Genomic DNA, 20,401 nt, shown 5'->3' with positions numbered 1-20,401 from the left:
CTCTATGGTGTAGGACCTAAGTATACTAAAAGATCTAATGTTTTGCCAATGTCTTGGATAAAGGGTATGTGTCAGGAGCCTTCAGAATATAATAAAGGTTATTTCATTACGTGAATCAAGGTTTCTCATCTGGAGCACTACTGGCATTTTAGATGGGATGATTCATGCATTGCAGGATGCTTATCAGCATCTCTAGCACCCAGAGTGCTAAATATGGGTAGCACAACAATCAGAAAATATCCTCCATATTTCTAAAGAGGAGTGGTATCAGCTTCCACTAGAGATGAGGACCATTGTGTTTGAGACACCTAGAGTACTATGAGATAGGAATTAAAGTAACACCTAAAAATTTTGAGGATGTTTATCGGGCCCATTGAATCACCACTAGAAATACTTGGGTGTTTGAAAGGTACTCGAAACTCTCTGTCATTGAGCTACCAGTACCTTACCATAGATAAAAGGGGGAAAGATCAGGGTTGGGGTAGACAGATTAAGCATTTGTCCTTACTCTGTCCGAAATGTCCAGGATCTCATAAAAGACTGGAACAACACCCCCCCCCGCAACCCCAGCATTTTCTCTATAACTCGATACCTACCATGGGCTAGGCATTGGTCAGATTCTACCTTTTCTGCTCTCTTTAATTCTCTCTTTTTTATTTTATTTTTCTTTCTTTAATTCTCAGAAAAGCATTTAGAAGTATTTTCAGTTTACTGATGAGGAAATTAGTGAAGTAATTTGCTAAAGGTCATGTAACTTGTAGCTGCTGGAACAAGGATTCAATATCGGATTTCTTCGGCCCTAAAACCCAGGCTCTTTTTATTCTTTTAATTTTTTAATTTTAATTTTAATTTGTTTAAGACAGCATCTATCTCTGTTGCCCGGGCTAAGCACAATGGTATCATCACAAAGCTCACTGCAGTCTCAAACTCTTGGGCTCAAGCAATCCTCCAGCCTCAGTTTCCGAAGTAGCTGGGACTACAGGCGTGCTACCACACCTGGCTAATTTTTAAATTTTTTTGTAGAGATGGGGGTCTCGATATTGCCCAGGCTGGTCTTGAATTCCTGGCCTCAAGCAATCCTCCCACCTTAGCCTCACAAAGTGCTAGGATAACAGATGTGAACCACCACTTCTGGCCCCAAGCTTTTTTAAAAGTATACCATGCCTTCTTTTGAGTGAAAATTGGTTGAAGTGGAATCAGCAGTACCGGAATGGTAGGAAAGGGATAATCCCATTATGGGACTGACTTTCCTTGCTATCAACAAAGACTCTCCCCAACCCCTAAGTTTAGTTGGTTTGTTTTATAGTGTTGGCATGCCTATTGGTTTTGGTGCCTTAATTTCCTCTGGGATAGGAAACTACACGATCTGTGGGTTTTGGGGACAGTTACTGTGGGAGGAATTTTTTTTCTGCTAAGAGAAGGGATATAAAGGAGAGACTTTTCTAGTGTAGCTCAAATGATTTAAAAATAAATTTTGTCTCATTCTTATGCTCCTTTTACAGAAAGTTGTTTAGGTCAACAGTAAATATTCCATCATTTTGCTTCTTATTTGAATCAGGTTATTATGGCATGTGTTCCCGTTGTTCTTATCTAAAGATACCTTATTTAAAAACCAATACAATATCTAGGATGAATAGTGCATAAATTTAAAATTTTTTTCCCAAGTTGACTGACAGATTGTAGAAGCTGCTTTTATGACATATTGAGAGATGTATCTTAATGTAAACTAGTCCTCACTGTATAACCAGAAGAACCTCTGCCACTGGCTAAGGGGTAAAGAGGACCCCTGCTCTAGTTTTGCCCATGTAGGTACATTTCTTGCTTTGATTCCATAAGCTTATGATGTAATTGGTGGCTTTGGTTTTCTAAAACCCATGCCAGGAATACAGAGAACAACTTTGAGAATATCGACTATTCGTTTTTTTCAAAATAAATACCGAAGTTTAATGAGACACAATTAATTTAGGTTTTTGTTTGTTTATTAATATTAAAATGTATTTTGACTGCCTAGTGACAGTAGACTTGTATCCAGAGCACTTGAATTAATGAACTCTAAATCCCACTTTTTCATCATCTTCTTCCGTTTGCCTTTATTATTTATTGTTATTATATTATGATTAATTTAAGACCACACTGCCTTATTTATTTATTTATTTTTGCATGAGGAGCTGAAGGAGCATACTGCCTTTTTTCTAAATAACTATTTGTAATCCTCTAATATTTGTTGACATTTTTTTCCAAAATATGAGTAACATATTTAAGGTAATGTAAAATGGGGGTGCAGGATTTAGTAGGTTTTCCTCTCTTGAGGAGCTGCGCAGATAATTATATGTATGAAATCACACCAGTTTGCCACTTATAAAGCAGAATTCAAATTTGGGTTTTTAAACAGCTTTATTGAGGTATAATTTACATACCATAAAATTTATCCATTGAAATTGTGCAACCATTACCACACTCCCGTTTTAGAACATTTCTCTAACCCCTCAAAATTCTCTTGAGCCCATTTGTAGTCAATTCCACCTCCCACCCTCAGCCTCAGGTAATCACTAATCTGTTCTCTGTTTCTCTAAATTTGTCTTTCATAAGTATTTCATATAAATGGAATCAAACAGTGTATAGTCTCTTGTGTCTGGTTTCTTTCACTTAGTGTAATGTTTTTGAGGCTCTTCCAAGTTGTAGCATGTATTATTTAGTTTTTTGTTGAATAGTATTCCATTGTATGGATATACCATATTTTGTTTATCCATTGATCACTCGATGGACATTTGAATTTGTTTTCTGTTTTTGGCTGTTAAAATGCTGCTGTAAACAATTGTGGCCTGTGCCAAGACTGTGACTGTGATAAAGAAAAGATAAAAGAAGAAATTAAAAAAAAAAAAATTGTAGCTTGGCTGAGTCAGGAGGGTCACTTGAGGCCAGGAGTTTGAGACCCATCTGGGTAACACAGTAAGACATTGTCTCTACAAAAAATTTAAAAATTGGCCAGGCTTCGTGGCACATATCTGTAGTCCTAGCTCCTCACGAGGCTGAGGCGGGAGGATTACTTGAACCCAGAAGTTCAAGACCACAGTGAACTATATGATAGTGCCACTGCACTCTGGCCCAGGTGGCAGAGTGAGACTGTTTCAAAAAAAAAAAAAGAAAAAATTGTATACAAGTCTTTGTGTGGACATATTTTTTCATTTGTCTTGGGTAGAAATCTAGGATCAAATTTGTTATCTCCTTTAAGTATCAGGTTTCTGTCCTTTCTTTTTTTTTTTTTTTTTGCCTCAAGTTCCTCTTCAAAATAAGCCATTTGATTTTTTTTTTTTTTTAGTCATTCTTTTTCTTTTTCCTTCATTCTTCTTGCCCAGGGAGCACAATACTTGGGAACCTGAGAAAAACTTGGATTGTCCTGAGCTAATTTCTGAGTTTATGAAAAAGTATAAGAAGATGAAGGAGGGTGAAAATAACAAGCCAAGGGAGAAGTCAGAAAGTAACAAGAGGAAATCCAATTTTTCAAACAGTGCTGATGATATCAAATCCAAAAAAAAGAGAGAGGTAAGCTTTCTTTCCCCTTTTCCCACAAACCATTCTTTTGCTGCCTGCCTCCCTAACTCTCCACCTGGCCCCCAAAAAGGGTTAATTTGGTTATTTCTGTTCTGAGGATGCACCTACAAGGTAAATTGTTGAACAAAAGAGCTTCAGGGGAGGTATGTTGATTACCTACAATGCCCCCTCCTGGCTGAGTGAGAAAGGCAATTTGTGGTTACTGAATCGTTTTTAAAGTGGCAAAATTCAATGTTTGTAAAACATTAAAGCACTCTTTGCTTTCTCCATAAATAGAAGGCTTAGTTATCTTAGAGAGGGGGGAGAATCTTTGGTGAATTTCTTAAGATGGAAAAGGGCTTCGAAATGTTTACCACTTCCTTTTCTCTTTTGTTCCAATGATAGCACTTATTTCTAACCCTTTATATTCCCTTTTATCCTTTTTTTTAATTGAGGTGAAATCCACATAACATACAATTAATAATTTTAAAGTGTACAGTTCCATGGCATTTATATCCTCTTGATCCTATTATTTCTACCTATTCCTAATAAGAAAATAATTTTCATCTTCTTTTAACTCTTTTTATTGTTCAGCTTGAGAAGTGTATTTATGAAATTTTGGTTTGATTCAGTTGCTTTAATCCTTCTGATCTTTCGCTCTCAAGTAACTAGCTTAAGCACTGTTATTGCCTCTCTCTTTTTTCATCTGTATCTTTTCCATCTGTGTGTTCGTGCAAACACACACACTCCACCCCCCACCTCCCCAGCCTCCTCTCCTTTCATTTATTTCAAGGTTATGAAGCCTTTTGTAGTGAAGGATGGATAATACACTTAAAGTTAAATAAAATAAAAGCCTAAGTCCACTTTTGAATCTTCTAGCATCCCTATTTATCTTCATTCTCCTTGGATATCCATCTTTCTAGAGCATTAGTTCTCAACCCTAGCTACACATTAAAATCACCTGGGAGGTGCTTTAAAAAACCCTCCAGAGTCCAAGATACACCACAGACCAGTTAAATTAGAATTTCTGTGGGTTGGACCCAGGCACCAGTGTTTTATAAACTCTTACACGAGTGATTTCTGGTCTCCATAGGAGAGAAAATGGGAGACCAGCTTTCCAAAAAGAATTGAAATGAGAGTGAAAGATTGGAGGTTGCAAGTGAAAGTGGACTGCTGTTTGTGTCTGTCTCCTTATTTGTTTCCCTGATGCTATTTTATACAACCTTATTTTTTAAATGCCCTATTCTGGTGAGGTCTGTATATCATTATGATCTACTGTACTGACAAGATTTGAGAATGCTTTCTCTTCTCTAAGGAGCTGGGACTTGATTCTTTTTTTTTTTTTTCCGTTTTATTAGTCTTTTATATTCTAGCTTTTGTCATTTGATTAATTTTCTAGCTAAGTGAAGAGAGCAAAAACAGCATAAGACCTCTGACCAGCCATTTGTGAAAATGTGTATTTCCACAACCTAGGGTTTCTGTCCTTTTAAAAAGGAGCAATCTGAATCATCTGGCTTAGAGCCACTGGCCAGTGCAGAGAGTTTTGTTCCTAGGCCAGGTTCTGAAGCTGCCGACCTTGAAAACAACCCCCACACGTCCTTTACATCATAATGTTCATCTGGGGCCCCTGATAGCATTCTCAGCAGTACTGGCTGCTGTCAGGTAGGCAGCTGGGAAGATAGGTGATTGTATGTTTTAAAGGTACAGAGGGGGATTGCGTTTCTTTCTTTAGACCACTGCAGAAGAAATTTGTTAGTCGGTATTGTGCCTGATTTAAGATTACTGCCTGTGTGATGATTTTAGCATTTTCTTCGCCTCGGCTCCTTTTCAGCAGCTTGAACATTTTTCTTCATCATCCCCCGCCCCCGCCTTCTATGGCAAACTGTTTTCAGCCGCCAGCTATGATTTACAACTCAGTCCATGCGCCAGCATTCCAGCTGTGAGCAGCTGTGTGCACATCTGGGAACCTCTTCCCCTTAAGCACCCCCAAAAGAGGCTATGTTTTTAAAAGTCAGTATCTCCCTTGATCCATGTATGGAATTTCCTTCCTATTGTGGGTTCTGGTATTTTTGGGGACCACCTGGACGCTGAATTCTTTGTATCTCTCAGAGGAAAGCAAGGTGAACATCAGCTCAAAGAGATTTTATTATGAAAATCAGATATCAGAGATTTAGTTCATTTGGGCAGTCTCTCTAGATCTTTTTTTGTGTTACTACTAGACAAGCTTGTGTTATCTTCCACAATAAAGCTTTAAAAATTATCTGGTTTGTATAAAATTTTAATTTTTTTTTTTTTTTTGCTCTCACTAGTGTTATTACGCTAGATCAGACCGTCTGCCCCTTGTCTAGATTGCATGATTGCATTTAGATCCAATTTCAATACTCCCCTCATGAATTATCAGTATTGTTTTCTTTTCTTCTTCTTTTTTTAATCATGTACCAGTTCTGCCTTCTAATGCTAATAGCTCATCCACAGTAGGAGGAGGTAGACACAGACCAGGGCCTGCTCTCTAGACAAATACATGGGTATTGGTGTTTGTGATCTCTGAAATTTTCTGTTTAATAGTATTCGCCTTGTGTCATCTTTCTCACCTCTGTGCTTTCATAAATATAGGTGACTATGTGAAAAGTATTAAAATAATTGGTTAATATTAAGGTAAACCGAAAGTAAAAAGACAATTAAGATTGAGAGAGGTGTTATATGTGAAATTTATAAAATGAAGAAGGGTTTAGTTAGGGTAAATATAGATCCGTTTGTCATTTCTGAAGCCACAACTTAAGAGTCATCATTTACAGTATTGAGATTCAAGATGAGTGGGATTAAAGGAATTCCTACCTATATGAGGGCTCCAGAATAGTTTATAGGATATTAAAGAGTTTTAGGGTTCACTCTTCATCTTTTGAAGGAATTCCAGGAAAGACAACTACATCTTCTTGCAAAAATAACTCTTGGCATCACTGTCACTGGCTGACATAGTATTATATTTTATTAAGTTCTAAGAATTTTTCTGAGTTGGTGACAGAAACATATCAGGTGATACTAACTTAGATTGTGCTTTTTGGGCCGAGAAACAGGGAAATTTTTTTACTCTTTCTCCAAGCTGTAACCTTTCTTCATCTTCTATTTATAGCAGAGCAATGATATCGCTCGAGGCTTTGAGAGAGGACTGGAACCAGAAAAGATCATTGGGGCGACAGATTCCTGTGGCGATTTAATGTTCCTAATGAAATGGTGAGAGAGATTGCGCCTCACTTTACAATTGTGTTTCTTAGTCAGTGACTTGAATTTGTGTGGAAGATAGGGTAGCAAGACTGAGTATTCCCAAACTAAGAATTTTGAGTGTCAGAGATCGTTAACTGATACCAGCTGTTGATATTAAATGGGAATTATGGTTCAGAATGGATTTAAGACATTCTCAAGCTTTGGTATTAAGCCAAATTTTCTTATTATAGCCCACATATCAGCAAAAGGTAAATTAGAGGTAGAATACGTGTAAGCATGACCTAACCATTTGTTTACCCAGTTCTGAATCATCTGCTGTAAGACCGTGAGCCCGTGACTGTGGGATAGGAATTGAATGAGGCTTGCTGCCATCACTGAGGGCCAAGATCACTGGATAATGCCTAAAAGAGAAAAATAGTCTCAGCCAAAGGCATTAAGGCTAATACTGGCCAAAGCACAAGCTACTTTATACCATAGAGACAATGGCTCTTAGATGAAAGTGAAGTGCTTCCCTTTAATTTGGTTTCTTAACGACAGAGTGATTTATGGTGTGGCCCCACTACCTCTTCATTTCCGATTGTTCTGTGCTTATGATGCATAGAGGGTTTGTGCTACAGTGCCACTAAGGAAGCTAATTACCCTAGAAGTTGTACAAATGGTTAAATTTTTTGTCTGATCAGAATGCTGCTGCTGCATTACCCAGAAGCCTATATTTGAAGAATCACTATACTCTGTCAGGAGTAAGGAGCTGTATTTACTGATTTTTCCTACTCAGCCATATGTTTTACTTATGATTTACATTCACATATTAACTAGCTTTTTCTATCATAGTCCAAATTTGAGTATCTGCTCTAAACTGTATATTTTCCCTCTCCTCTTCTTACCCATAATACTTAATTAAACTACTCAACTTTCTAGTAAAAGTGGTAGTTATCTTTGTCCACCTGTCGAGATTTTTTTTTTTTTTTTTTTTGAAATAGGGTCTTACTGTGTTGCCGAGGCTGGAGTGCAGTGGTGCGATTATAGCTCACTGCAGCCTTGAACTCTTGGGTTCATATAATCTTCCTACCTCAGCCTCCTGAGTAGCTGGGACTACCAGTATGTACCATCATGTCCAGCTAATTTTTAAAAATTTTTTTTGTAGAGAGAGGGTCTCAATAAGTTGCCTAGGCTGGTCTCGAACTCCTGGCCTCAAGCAGTCCTCCCACCTTGGCCTCCCAAAGTGCTGGCATTACAGATGTGAGCCACTGCATCTGGCCACAAGAGAATTTTTTTTTTTTTTGAGACAGAGTCTCACTCTTTTGCCCAGGCTAGAGTGAGTGCCGTGGCGTCAGCCTAGCTCACAGCAACCTCAAACTCCTGGGCTCAAGCGATCCTTCTGCCTCAGCCTCCCGAGTAGCTGGGACTACAGGCATGTGCCACCATGCCCGGCTAATTTTTTCTATATATTTTTAGTTGTCCAATTAATTTCTTTCTTTTTTTAGTAGAGACGGGGTCTCGCTCTTGCTCAGGCTGGTCTCGAACTCCCGAGCTCAAACAATCCGCCCGCCTCGGCCTCACAGAGTGCTAGGATTACAGGCCTGAGAGCCACCGCGCCCCGGCCCACAAGAGCATTTTTTTTTTTTTTGAGACAGAGTCTCATTGTGTTGCCCGGGCTAGAGTGCCGTGGCGTCAGCCTAGCTCACAGCAACCTCAAACTCCTGGGCTCAAGTGATCCTTTTGCCTCAGCCTCCCAAGTAGTAGCTGGAATTACAGGCATGCACCACCATGCCCGGCTAATTTTTTCTATATATTTTTAGTTGTCCGATTAATTTCTCTCTATTTTTAGTAGAGACGGGGTCTCGCTCTTGCTCAGGCTGGTTTCGAACTCCTGAGTTCAAACAATCGCCCGCCTCGGCCTCCCAGAGAGCTAGAATTATGGCGTGAGCCACCGCGCCCGGCCAAGAGAATTTTAATTAAACATTTTTTTGTCTTGATTTGAAATCATGGTTAAGGAACCACGTTGCTAGATTTTTTTGTTGTTGTTGTTGGTAGTGGAGGCCGTATAACTTGGGTAATTGAGATTTGCAGCAAAGTTTTTTTCTTATTGTTCCACTCCACAATTGTGACCAAAGGGGTAATGAGTATTTAAAAGGCCACAAGGTGAGGAGGATTAGGACCCCTTTACTTAGATGATCCAGAAACTGGATTGATCAACTTTACATAATCAATAGAGCTGAATATAGGTTTGATTGGGTTAGCTCATATGCTTATACACACAATTAAAAATTGTGGAAGCAGAATTAATATAATTTATTACTCAGTCTTTTCGACTGAGCCTACCCCCGTGTTTTACATTTAAAATTCTAGCTGCAGACATCTGTTTCTTTCTGATACAGTAGTTAAATGATATTCACTCAAAATTTATTTACGTGAATTTCTCCTTGAAAATAATGAATGGTTAGGGTTCTTTTCACCTTGAAATCAGGTTAGGAAGAAATTAAGTGAATTAAATCCATATAATGAGGGCCGGGCGCGGTGGCTCACGCCTGTAATCCTAGCACTCTGGGAGGCCGAGGCGGGCGGATTGTTTGAGCTCAGGAGTTCGAAACCAGCCTGAGCAAGAGCGAGACCCTGTCTCTACTAAAAACAGAAAGAAATTAATTGGACAACTAAAAATATATAGAAAAAATTAGCCGGGCATGGTGGCACATGCCTGTAGTCCCAGCTACTCGGGAGGCTGAGGCAGGAGGATCGCTTGAGCCCAGGAGTTTGAGGTTGCTGTGAGCTAGGCTGACGCCACGGCACTCTAGCCCGGGCAACACAGTGAGACTCTGTCTCAAAAAAAAAAAAAAAAAATCCATATAATGACATAAACCTATGTTTGAATGTATTCTTTCCCTCTTCCTTTCCTTCTAAGTCTCATATTTTTTCTTTCCAGGAAAGACACAGATGAAGCAGATCTGGTTCTTGCAAAAGAAGCTAATGTGAAATGTCCACAAATTGTGATAGCATTTTATGAAGAGAGACTGACGTGGCATGCATACCCTGAGGATGCGGAAAACAAAGAGAAAGAAACAGCAAAGAGCTAAAGGAGGGGGTGGTCTCTGTCATTTCTCTTTGTACATAATACATTCACCCCCCTGCCTCCTCTCCCTCTACCCACCCCCTTCTATCCTAAACACATCCATAAAAAATGTGCTTATCACTGTGCTCCACAGGAGAAATGTTGGTATTGGTTCTCTTGTAACATAACTGATGGTCTGATTCATGATAAGTGTCTCTCTGTGAAGACCAGGCATTTTCATACTGTGTGTAATTCCCACAATTTTTTTCCTTTGCCCTGATCTCTTCCTTCTGCTCCCCTGTGACCTCAAGATGGGTTTTAACTTTTTAATCACCTTAGAGTCTTGATCTTTTCAGGGTTGGTCGCTTTTTAGATTTGAGGATCTTGTTACAACGATGATGAATTTTGGTTTCTTGCTTTGGTTCTTATAACATGTTGATGACCAGCTGGCCTTTGTGTTGACATGTTGGGATGGAAAGGATGTTGCCCATATTTTAAAAAGCCAGTAGCAATTGCCTACCTGTTGGGACTTTCCCAACCTCGTTCAGCTCTACCCAGGAGTATACAGGGTTTCTGGTGTGGTCTTCTGGGCCACCCTCTTTTTCATCCTCACTAATCCTCCCAGAATAATTCCGTCCTTTGGAGGACTTGAAATTTTACGCTGAAGTTTGTCAAGGCACTCCTTTTAGCCCCAGGACTTTTGGCCTTGTTCTTAGCAGTCCCTGACTCTGCTTCTGCAAGGTGGTGTCAGTTTGTCATAAATGACAAGATTATTAACTGTGGAGAATTTTAGCTGTAGTACATGAGGATGATGGGGTAGGGGTAGGATACAATTGTCTTTATTGTCATATATGGTATGTATGTATTATTTCCTTCCATCCCTCATATTTAGATTATGTATTTATGTAGGTATGAGTGATTGCCTGGTGCTTGCTTGTGCCAAGGTGCTAGGCACCCTCCAACCCTGCCAACTTTTGTGGCCTCCCAAAGCATTCCTGTTACCAAAGAGGCTTCAGACCTGACCCTCACTTCTCAGTGGACCCGAGTTTCCCTTCCATGCCATTATTTTCAGTGGGGAATTTTTGGAGGGGAGCCATTGGCCACAATATCAATTTTAAATATTCCTAACAGTTATAGTCATAAGTCTCCTACTTTCTTGACTCCTGGATTTACCACCAAGAGTCCCAAAATTATTAATGCTCTTTCCTTTTACCACCCTCAAACTTTTAGTTGTATCTTATTTTTAAAAATGCATTTTCATGAAAGAATATCACCTCAAAAAGTGACAGGCCCTGGCATTAGCATGTCGATACCTTCTCTTCCTACTCAGAAAAATATTTCCCTTTTGGTTTCCTCTTGCTTTCTTGTCATATTGAGAGATTTTTCTGACCATATCCTTCTGCCTTTGTCCTTCAGGAAATACCCTATTTCTTTTTATCCTTTTCTTCTTGTAGTTGAGGGGGGGCTAGAGAATCAGGACTAAAAGTAAGGAAATAGCAGAGTTTTGAGCATCCTTGTCCCAGCGCCAAAGCTGAGGAAATAAGAATAAATGCTTGAAACAGCCTTAATTCTAGAGTTCACCAGCCATTGAGGCTGCTTTTGTTGTTGCTTTTGATTTTTAAAACATATAGCTGTCTGGCCAGGAGCATTCAACCGTTTCTAGATTATTCAGAGTAATGAGGGGAATGGATGGATTGCTCCAGTCCACAGATGAGCCAAATAATATGCAAATCATACATCCATTCATAGCATTTGTTAACGTTGCTTCCCTGCTCAGCTGCTGATTGAATTCTGTGTGCTTGTATAAATTACGTCAAAAATTATACTGCAGTTGAGAAGACAGCTGTTGCTGCAATGACATGACAGACTGGAACAATGAAGCTTTTGGTTTAAGTCAGCCAAGAAAATCCTTCTGAATGGTAACGTGATTGGGGGAGAGCTCATAACCCATACCTCAAGTAGGTGGGAGTTTTATCTCTATATTCCTTTGCTCTCTGAAGGAATTAAAGGCCTAGATCAAGTGCTAGATAATTGACAGTTGTTTGTACTTAATCTGATGGGCATCTAAAAGAAAGAGAGGATGGTCAGGAAAAAGATTTGTCATACAGGTAGCCAAGGATATCAATTAGGGTAGACAAGAATAGTACAAAAATAGGCCAGAGCTCCTGAGGAGGTGATCAGGGTCCCTTGATTTGCAGCTGGAGAGAATGACAGCCTATCAAATAGCCAGTGTTTGCCTCCTAGTAGCAGTGGGTATGCTACTGCTACTGATCATATTTTTAAAACCAAACATCTAGCATGGGAACAAAGAACTTGACAATATTTGGTACTGGGATTGGTCTTGAGAAACCTGAGACACATGGTTGCTGTGGTTATAGGTAATATTTAAGTCATTTATTGAAATCTGATTTTCTTTTACCAAAATAGCTGTAGTATCATCTCCTACTTAGTACCCCTTTAATACTCCTCATTCCATCTTTTTCTGTCCTCAGTTTATTGAATCATGGTCTTATACTGAATATTGCCAAAGCAACTTTTGTTCTCTCCCTGCCTACCCACAGCTGTTTCTGTAGGAATTTAGGGAGCCAAAGGCCAATACTGACTTCAGCCCTTAGCACAAAGGAAATCAGATGCCTGCCTCCAGCATTTGTGAGTGCTGAGTAGCTGTCCTTGCGTTTGGAGAATTGCAGCCTCCAACAAAAACCTGTTTTGTGGAGCTTTCTCTCCTCTAAAGAGTTAATAGCCATGGGCTAAGCACTCTTATGGCTGGGTGTCAAATGCTCAAAGTATATTTTTCCTGTGTTTAGTCCTGTTTCAAAACATCTTTCTAATGCTGAATTTCTTCCAGTAATTAGCATTGAATGATCTCGCTCTCTGCAGACTTTAGCACAGCTTTGCCCAGTAGAATCTACCAAGGACAGCTTAGCGGCTCTTCTGATCCCTGGGCTAGGCTGATGGCCCTTAAGATTAACTGTTGGAAAAGTCAGCCTGGATGGAAGCGCCCATTTTAAACCTAGAGAGAGCTATATTGTTTTTTTTTCCTTCAAACAGTCCAGTTTTTGTCTGTTCTAGGGAACATTTGGACCTGTGGTGCTTCTAACACTCAAAAATCTAAATGGTCCTTGGCTATCCCTCAGTCATAGTGCATGCTACTTTTTGTTGTTGAAGGGTTGGTCCTGTTCCCATAGCTTGGGCAGTTATTTTTCTTAACTCTTCATTCCTGTTGTAGCTACCCTACAGTCCATTTTCCTTATATTCAGGCCAAATAAATCACAAGGCATTGGGAAGGTTATTGGGATTCTCATCTTGAGATTTTTACAGTTCTGTGGTTTAACCCAGCTTGCCTAAGATATAGTGAGAGGTCAGAGGCATCTGTGTTTGGGCTGGGGAGCAATTGTCTCTACCCCTAGCGTTCAAATTTGAGGGCCTAAAATACTTTGCAATGATATGAGAATCCCATTAGATTTGAAATGAGGAAACTCACAAGTCAGGTTAAAGGAAAAGCTAATTTTGCATCCATGACCCCTTCTTTTTGAGACTTTTAGAATAAAAATTATAGCGTTGAGGTATATACTTTTGTCATTAGACCACCAAACATGTCTGTGGCAGGCCAGAGAGAGGAAAGGTCTGGAGCAAATGCATTGCAATTTCATGCTGGCTTCACCCACTGGTCATAAAAGTTATGTTTTCAAAAATAGAGATGTTGCTAGCCTTATGCCCAAAAGCATAAGCTCTAAATTAGGTGCCTCTCCTGCCCAGTTTGCATTAAGCTCTCCAAATTCCAGCCATATTACTGCAGGTCAACAATGGTTTCATTCAACAGGTATTTTTTGGCCTAGAGACACAAAGGTCAAAAAGAGGCCATCCCTGCCCTCAAAGAACTTTCATGCTTGTGTAGGATGAACTAACCATTCATTAATAGTTTGGTGTAATAAATGCTACACACTGGTATAAATTTCTAGTTTGGGGGCAGAGACAGCTGGCTGGTGTTGGTATAGTTTGTGGCCCTGGAGTAGGAGGGTGACATTATTTTTGGTTCATATGTGGAAAAGACCTTGGGTGAACTGAGCCAACTGCCATAGAATACACAAGGGCTTGTTTTATTCCAGGAAATACATATAGGTGAGGGTTAGAAATATTACTGAGAGAGAGAACAGGTGAGTTGGGATTGAGAACTTCTGATTTTGGTTCCTGGTTTAGACTCTGCCAGAGTATTTAGTGATAGAGTTAATTCTTCTTTGTGGACAGCATTGACTATGTTGCAGATTCAGTTGTATGTTACATTGTAGGTTCTGTAACATTTATTCATCATGGACGTTTTGTCAGAATTGGTCACACCTTTTTCAGTTTCTTATCCCTTTTGGAGGAATGAACATGAGGCTGGCTTTATGCCTAACATAGGGACATACTTTCCAATGATGAGAGATTTGCTAGAAAGAAGGCTTGGGACATGACACATCTTTTAATACCTGACCATCTACTCTGGGCAGTGTAGTTTTATTTAACGTGGCAAGAGAGTGATTTCTAAGCAGGGATTTGTGTCGATTATATGGAAACCTTTCCCAGAAATACACCTATCCTGCATATTAAATCTGAGTCTCAGATTTAATCAGTCTAGGGAGGTCTAGAGTGAAGTCTAGCTTGGTTAAGAAACAGTCTGACTGTAAGAAAGTTCTTAATTCTGACCCATCTGACCATAAGAAAAAGATGTTTATTTCTGTCTGGATAATTGAAAGTTGACTAGCTTTGGAAGTCAAAATTCCCAGGAATTAAAGTAACTGTTCGGGAAAGTTGAAGTGTGAAGTTCTTTAGATAATTTCATAAAAAACATTCTAGTTTCTTTTTCCTTGTGCTGAATTTCTTGAATTTTAATCTACCTCATCGTATCTTTCTAGAGTTACTTCAACTTGTTGCCACTTTAACATCATGCTTGACTTTGGTTGTTTTCTAAGGTGGAAGTTTTCCTATTCATTGATAGCTTGTTCTCTTGCTTTTTCATCCTGATTATCATTTCACCTGTCATCATCTCATATTGCTCCTCTGTCAGAGAAATGTTTTAAAATAGTTTAAAGTCTTATTTTATGGGAAGAAAGTGATCCTTCAATGCTGTTTGTCTGGGAGACCAGTAAGAGAAGGAGTTAAAACAAGGTAGTGGGGGAGGGGATGAATCCTGCACTGGAGGCAAAAGCTGACAAGGAAAGAGCCATTAATTAACACAATTTCAAAGTCAACCGATTGTGATCATTAATGTCACAATAGATCAAAACCTAATTATCACAGCCTAGGTAAGAGCCATCAGTATTAATCGGAAAATCTAATAGGAAACTATTATCAAGAAATTAGGCCAAATTGAATGCAGTGAACTTTTTATCTTGTCATTCTCTCTCTCTCTTTTTTCTTTTTTTTGTGACATCCCATGGCATTGGCAGGTGTGACCCTAATGGTTGATCTAAGGCCAAGTAGCCAGTTTATCAAGGAATTTTTAAGGAATTTTTTTCAGGAATTCCAAAGAGACTGTACCTGAACTGTCATTGCTGACAAATAAGTTTGGAAATTTCTCATCGCCTGTACTTGTCTGGTATGATCAGCAATCAGTGAAAAAAAGTTTATATTTAAGTCTTGGAATGGTTCCTGGAACTAGAATATCCCTTGTGAACATTTTACTGTGTGTGTTGTTAAATCATTCTTTGAATTTCTGTTGTATATAGGGGTCCTACTACACTAGATACCATGAGGGGTATGGAAGAAAGGAGATTTCTGCCTAGAAATTCTTTGAGAACACCTGAAAAGATAGAGTTTAATCGTATCACAACACTCTTAAAGCTCCAGTCAGTGTTTTTTAGTTTCTAGTAGTATTAAGATTTGATTCTAAACCAGGGCTGGCTGTGGGTTTGCTGTCCATCTTGTGTCTCCCCCACCTCTGCTCCCCTCTCCCAATTTTAGGATAAAGACATAATGATTTCTATCAGAATCCAGAGTAAATCCAAAGGGGGAAAAAGACATCACCTTTTTTCTTTTACCATTCTTTGTTAAAGAGTTATGTCTCCTGTAGGAGGAAAGAAAATTACAAGAGTCTATATGACTAGTTATAAAGAATATTTCATCCCCTCTCCCTCAATAGAAAAGCAGGGGTCAACATTTATATTTTTGGTCTTGAGCTGTTGTTTTTTTTTTCTTTTTTTTTTTTTTTTTTTTTAGTAGAGATGGGGTCTCGCTCTTGCTCAGGCTGGTCTTGAACTCCTGAGCTCAAACGATCCGCCCACCTTGGCCTCCCAGAGTGCTAGGATTACAGGCGTGAGCCACTGCGCCCGGCCATCTTGAGCTGTTTATAAAGATGCTGCAACTCTTGAATTAAGTTGAGGCAAAAAAGTTGGAGAGATGGTATTGTGGGGAGGGACACGAAGCAGCAGGAAGGTGTTTGGTGATGCTAGGATTCCTACCCTGCCAACCTTGCAGCTCTACAAAAGCACTACCAAGACCACCACTGGGGAGATGGTTCTCATTGTTTCTGCTTGACTGTGGTCTTTCTGGATTTTAGGAATTTGGTTTACTCAATACAGAACTTTGGAAAACCACTGTGACTTTGTCCTTTACCTTTTGGGATAAAGTAAATATTTCTTTACAAAAGAATTCATGTCCTTAATGTTTAAAATGTAATTTTTTTTTCAAAACATCCATTAACACATGACTTCCAGAAGCAGTTTGTTTCTCCAAGATTCTTCACATTATGCTAGATAATAGGCCCTCAGTTAATACTTGTGAGTTGATCGAGTTCATTTAGTTTGCAGAGTGAAGTGTACGTATCAACTTCCTTTTGCTCCCAAGTGCACTCTGAGAAGTAAAATGCTCTAGGAAGTGAAACAAGGATTGAATGGATGCTGACTATGTGTGCCAGCCTTCTCGACTGTTTGATAATGGCTGACCTTGGGCAAGTCACTCCTTTCAATGCCTCAGTTCCCCATCTGTCAAATGGGGGTAATAATACTGACCTACCTCACAGGGGTGTTGTGAGGCATTGTAAATCAAAGTGGATGGAATACTGTAGGGTCCTCTGTTGAGGATTCCTTGAGCCGAAGTTTAAGCCTGACACAGGCTTTAGTCCTCGCTGAGCTGTCTCCAAGATTGGAACTACTTAGTGATCTCGGCAAATTCTCTGCCCCCCACCCCTCATCAAAGCTGCTAGTTCAGATGTTGACAGTGTTTTCGTGAATGTTGGGATCTTACTAGTCCAGACTTACTTAGGACGTTATGGGGGAAGGCACTTAGTATTCTCTATGTCTTGCATTCACAAAGAGAGGCTATTTCAGACCCAAGAGCATTGGATTAGGGAATCATGAGGCAGGGATGCTACTGCTTGTTCCTCTCTGTAGGTTGGGAATTAAGCTCCTATTCCCCATGGGTTTGGAGCAGACTCAAAACTGTCTCAGGAGCAAAGCAACCCTCAGTGGTTTTGATTTATGTCGTTGCTTATCACTCCCCAGCCTGATCCCTTGACAGCTGGGTCACTGCACCCCTTTGTGGTATCTATACTCCACTTCCTTATAGGGACCAGCTAGTTCAATAAATGTGACCACCTCCTCGTCCCCCACCAAAAAAGAGCTACATTGGACATTTTTTTCTAGAAATATGTGTAACACTTAGAATTGGGCATCTACCCTTAAAGCTTCATCCAATTTACTGTATTCAGCATCTGTCATCTCTCTCAGTGTCCACAATCTGAACTTAACCTTGACTTTTTTTCCCTCTGGTTTGAGAAAACTTTGGACACTATTTGCCTAGGTATGCACTCAAGGGCCTTACTCTTTCCATCTCAGTTTAGGAGCTCAACAAGCTCCTTTTCCCAATAGGGCCCTTTCTCCTTTCCCTCTCCTTGGCCCTAGATTTGTAATCCATGAAAAAGCACAAGGTCCTGGCCCCTAGCGGTCACATTCTGGTTCTCTGTGTTTTGTGGACTCTGCTCCCACTGTTCACCCAGCACTGGCTGTACCAGACAGTTCTGTGGAATCCTGGAGGATGGAGAGAGCACAGTCTGACATACTGCCAAGTAGCCAGTAGTTGACTCACCCATGGCCCGCTGGCTTCCCCACCGGTTCCCGCGGGATGGGATCTAAGAGACTCAAGAGGCTGGGTTTTTTTCAGCACTCTCTATCCTGAGCAGCAACACAAATCATGCTTTGTAGCCAGATTTCTGAATGAAAATGAAAAATTGAATTCTCTGTGGACTTTTAGGTTTGTGGGGGAGTTTTGGTTGTGTTTCTTGGTTTTATTTCAGCCAAACATGTCTGCTTTTGATTTTTTTTAAAAAGGATAAGTGATCTATATATATGTTCACCTTTTAAATGTAAATGTTTAAAAGTAGGCATTTATGTGTTTCCATAACTGACATCTGATGCAGACCTCATTCTCTCCCCCTCTTCCACCCTCCTCTTTTCCCCTTTTCATAATCTTGTATTGGTTCTAATAAATGGTTGCTTTTCAAATATGGATCCTGAGTGGTGGTTTAAAGATCTGGGTCTTAACACCCCTTCTTTAGTTTGGGCCCTGGAGTGTCAGCCAGTAGTCACACATCCCAGTTTCTAAAAGAACAACTTGGAGAACAAGGGCTCTTTTCTAAGGATAGTTGGTCTCTGACTTTATACAAACAGCCACAGGGTGGCTCAAGTCTGAGGGGATAAGAGAACATGTGTCCTGTCTCCTACTCTATTTCCTTAGCTGGCTCAGTTTGTAGCCTTCCTGGTTTCCATGCTCTGCTCTGCTCCTGATGGTTCCAAGAATAAACTTGGCATTAGCCTTCAGGATCCAAGGGACCCCTTGAAGAGTCACTCATGGTTATTAGAATTTATGGAACACCACATCAAGCAATCTAAATCAGGTTTGAAAATACGTGTTTGTAAATGTAACTTTGTATTTTATCCTTCTGATTTGCTTCACAAATACCAAAGAAATTGTTTTCTCTGAGGACTGAATACTTGTGGGTCAGGAATGTGGTATGGGGTGAATTGGAAGCTGGATTAGGAGGGGGAAAGTGTGTGGATAATCAAGAATTTATTGGGTAAAAGAAGCTGATACAGTCCTGAATCTAATGGAGATAGGCAGAAACTCTCAGAAGAGTAAGGAGAAGTAAAGAAGATGGAGAGATTCCCCAAACCCAGACATCCTCCCAACTGAGCTGTGACTCCTCTGAAGCTAAGTACTTTTTTCTGCCGTCTCTTATCTGCAATTCCCTCTTGTTCTCCTTTCTTGCTGCTGAGTTATAGGGTCTCCCCAGTCTAATCTCGTAAAGTCTTATGAAGACATCTGTAGGGTGGCTGGCTTAATGTTCCATGACCTCATAAACATGGGACAGGAGAGCCATTTGGTCCACTCAAAGCCAGACCCTTCTGCACATTATTTATTTCCTGCCTCTGAAGCCTGGGACTGCTTGCCCTCTTCCCTTTCGATCTTTCTAGTTCTCTAGAAATTGTGCCACTTTGTCTCTGCCTCAGGCCCACTGGAAAGCACAACTCCAGGGTTTTGACACCTGCACTCCTACTCCTAAACAACTGCGTCTTGGTTTTTGTTTCCCTGCAGTGAGGAGTATGCCTGCATGACACTCATTCAGATGAGCTCATCATTGCTCATAACTCTTCTCCCAGGAACCTCGCCTCTCGGTCTGCTGGGGACGTCCAGAACTGGGCGATTTTGCCTCTCCTTTTGTCTTCACTAAAGGGCTGCAGAGCTAGTGAAATCGATGCAGCGCTAACAGCCTGGGAAAATGGAGGATCACTGTGTGGGAGTCTCCCCTTGAATCCGTGGATCACTGAGCGCACAGCTCTAAATTGCCCTGTTAGAGCCAGCAGCCCTCATGCAGCCCCTGCCCTTTGGAAGGAAGTGTGAGCCGGGGGTGACAGCCTCAGTCTGGAGGGCTGCTGAACTTGAGTGTGTGCAGAGGAGAGCCCATTACAGCCTGTGAACACCCCAAGGCGCTACCCAAGCTTTTTGAGAGAGACCTGTGTGTGTGTTGGGGGCCGGAGGGAGACAAGGTGAAAGCTGGGGGCCAACCGGTGTGTGCAGGCACGCCACACAGACACTGTGGAGCATTGTTGTTCCGGCAGAGATGGGGGAGTAACGACTGAGTGTGAGAAAATCCCGTGAACTCACCTGTTTAAAGTCACAGACAAGCAGAAGACAAATGAAGGGAAGGGTCTGATTCTTGCCTTTCTGACTGTGTGGCCTTCCTTTCTCCTCTCTATTGCTCCCAGCTTTCCCCTCCCCCTCCGCAGCTGTAACGTCTTCCTTTCCAGGTGCCGGCTCCCTCCTCTCTCAGCTTCTGCCTTTATTTGTATGGCTGTATTTTTTTATGGTTTCTCCCCTTTGTCTAATATATTGTGTGTATTTTTCTTTCTTTGTCTTTTTTTCTTCTCATTTCTGGCCTCTCCACCCCATGTTCTCTCCATCCCCTTTAAATTCCATAAGCAACCTCAATTCGGACATTTAATTTTAGCCCCATCAAACTGTTATCCTTCTTACAGCAATCTGGGACTCTCCATGAGCTCTTTCTACCCCGTGCCACCTTTGGAAACAGGTGCATCTCTTTCTGTGTATAATGGGATACCCCCTCCC

The 20,401-nt window shown here is 40.5% G+C and overlaps 1 protein-coding gene across 2 annotated transcripts in view; it reads left to right on the top strand.

Moving 5' to 3' along the window:
- Positions 1-10,132, top strand: part of CBX5 (chromobox homolog 5) — a 30,812-nt gene extending 20,680 nt beyond the window's left edge. For both annotated transcript variants that reach the window (XM_012652407.1, XM_012652414.1), the window contains exons 3-5: positions 3,357-3,543; positions 6,662-6,762; positions 9,674-10,132. In XM_012652407.1, coding sequence (XP_012507861.1) covers positions 3,357-3,543; positions 6,662-6,762; positions 9,674-9,824 — 439 coding nt within the window. In that variant the 3' untranslated portion in view covers positions 9,825-10,132. The remainder of the gene's footprint in view (positions 1-3,356; positions 3,544-6,661; positions 6,763-9,673) is intronic.
- The last annotated feature ends 10,269 nt before the right edge of the window (positions 10,133-20,401 follow it).

The sequence above is a fragment of the Propithecus coquereli genome, unplaced genomic scaffold (genome assembly GCF_000956105.1).
Source record: "Propithecus coquereli isolate 6110/MARCELLA unplaced genomic scaffold, Pcoq_1.0 Scaffold111, whole genome shotgun sequence".
NCBI lineage: Eukaryota > Metazoa > Chordata > Mammalia > Primates > Indriidae > Propithecus > Propithecus coquereli.
The sequence above is the reverse complement of the archived record's forward strand: the minus strand, read 5'-3'. Positions and strand labels throughout refer to the sequence as shown.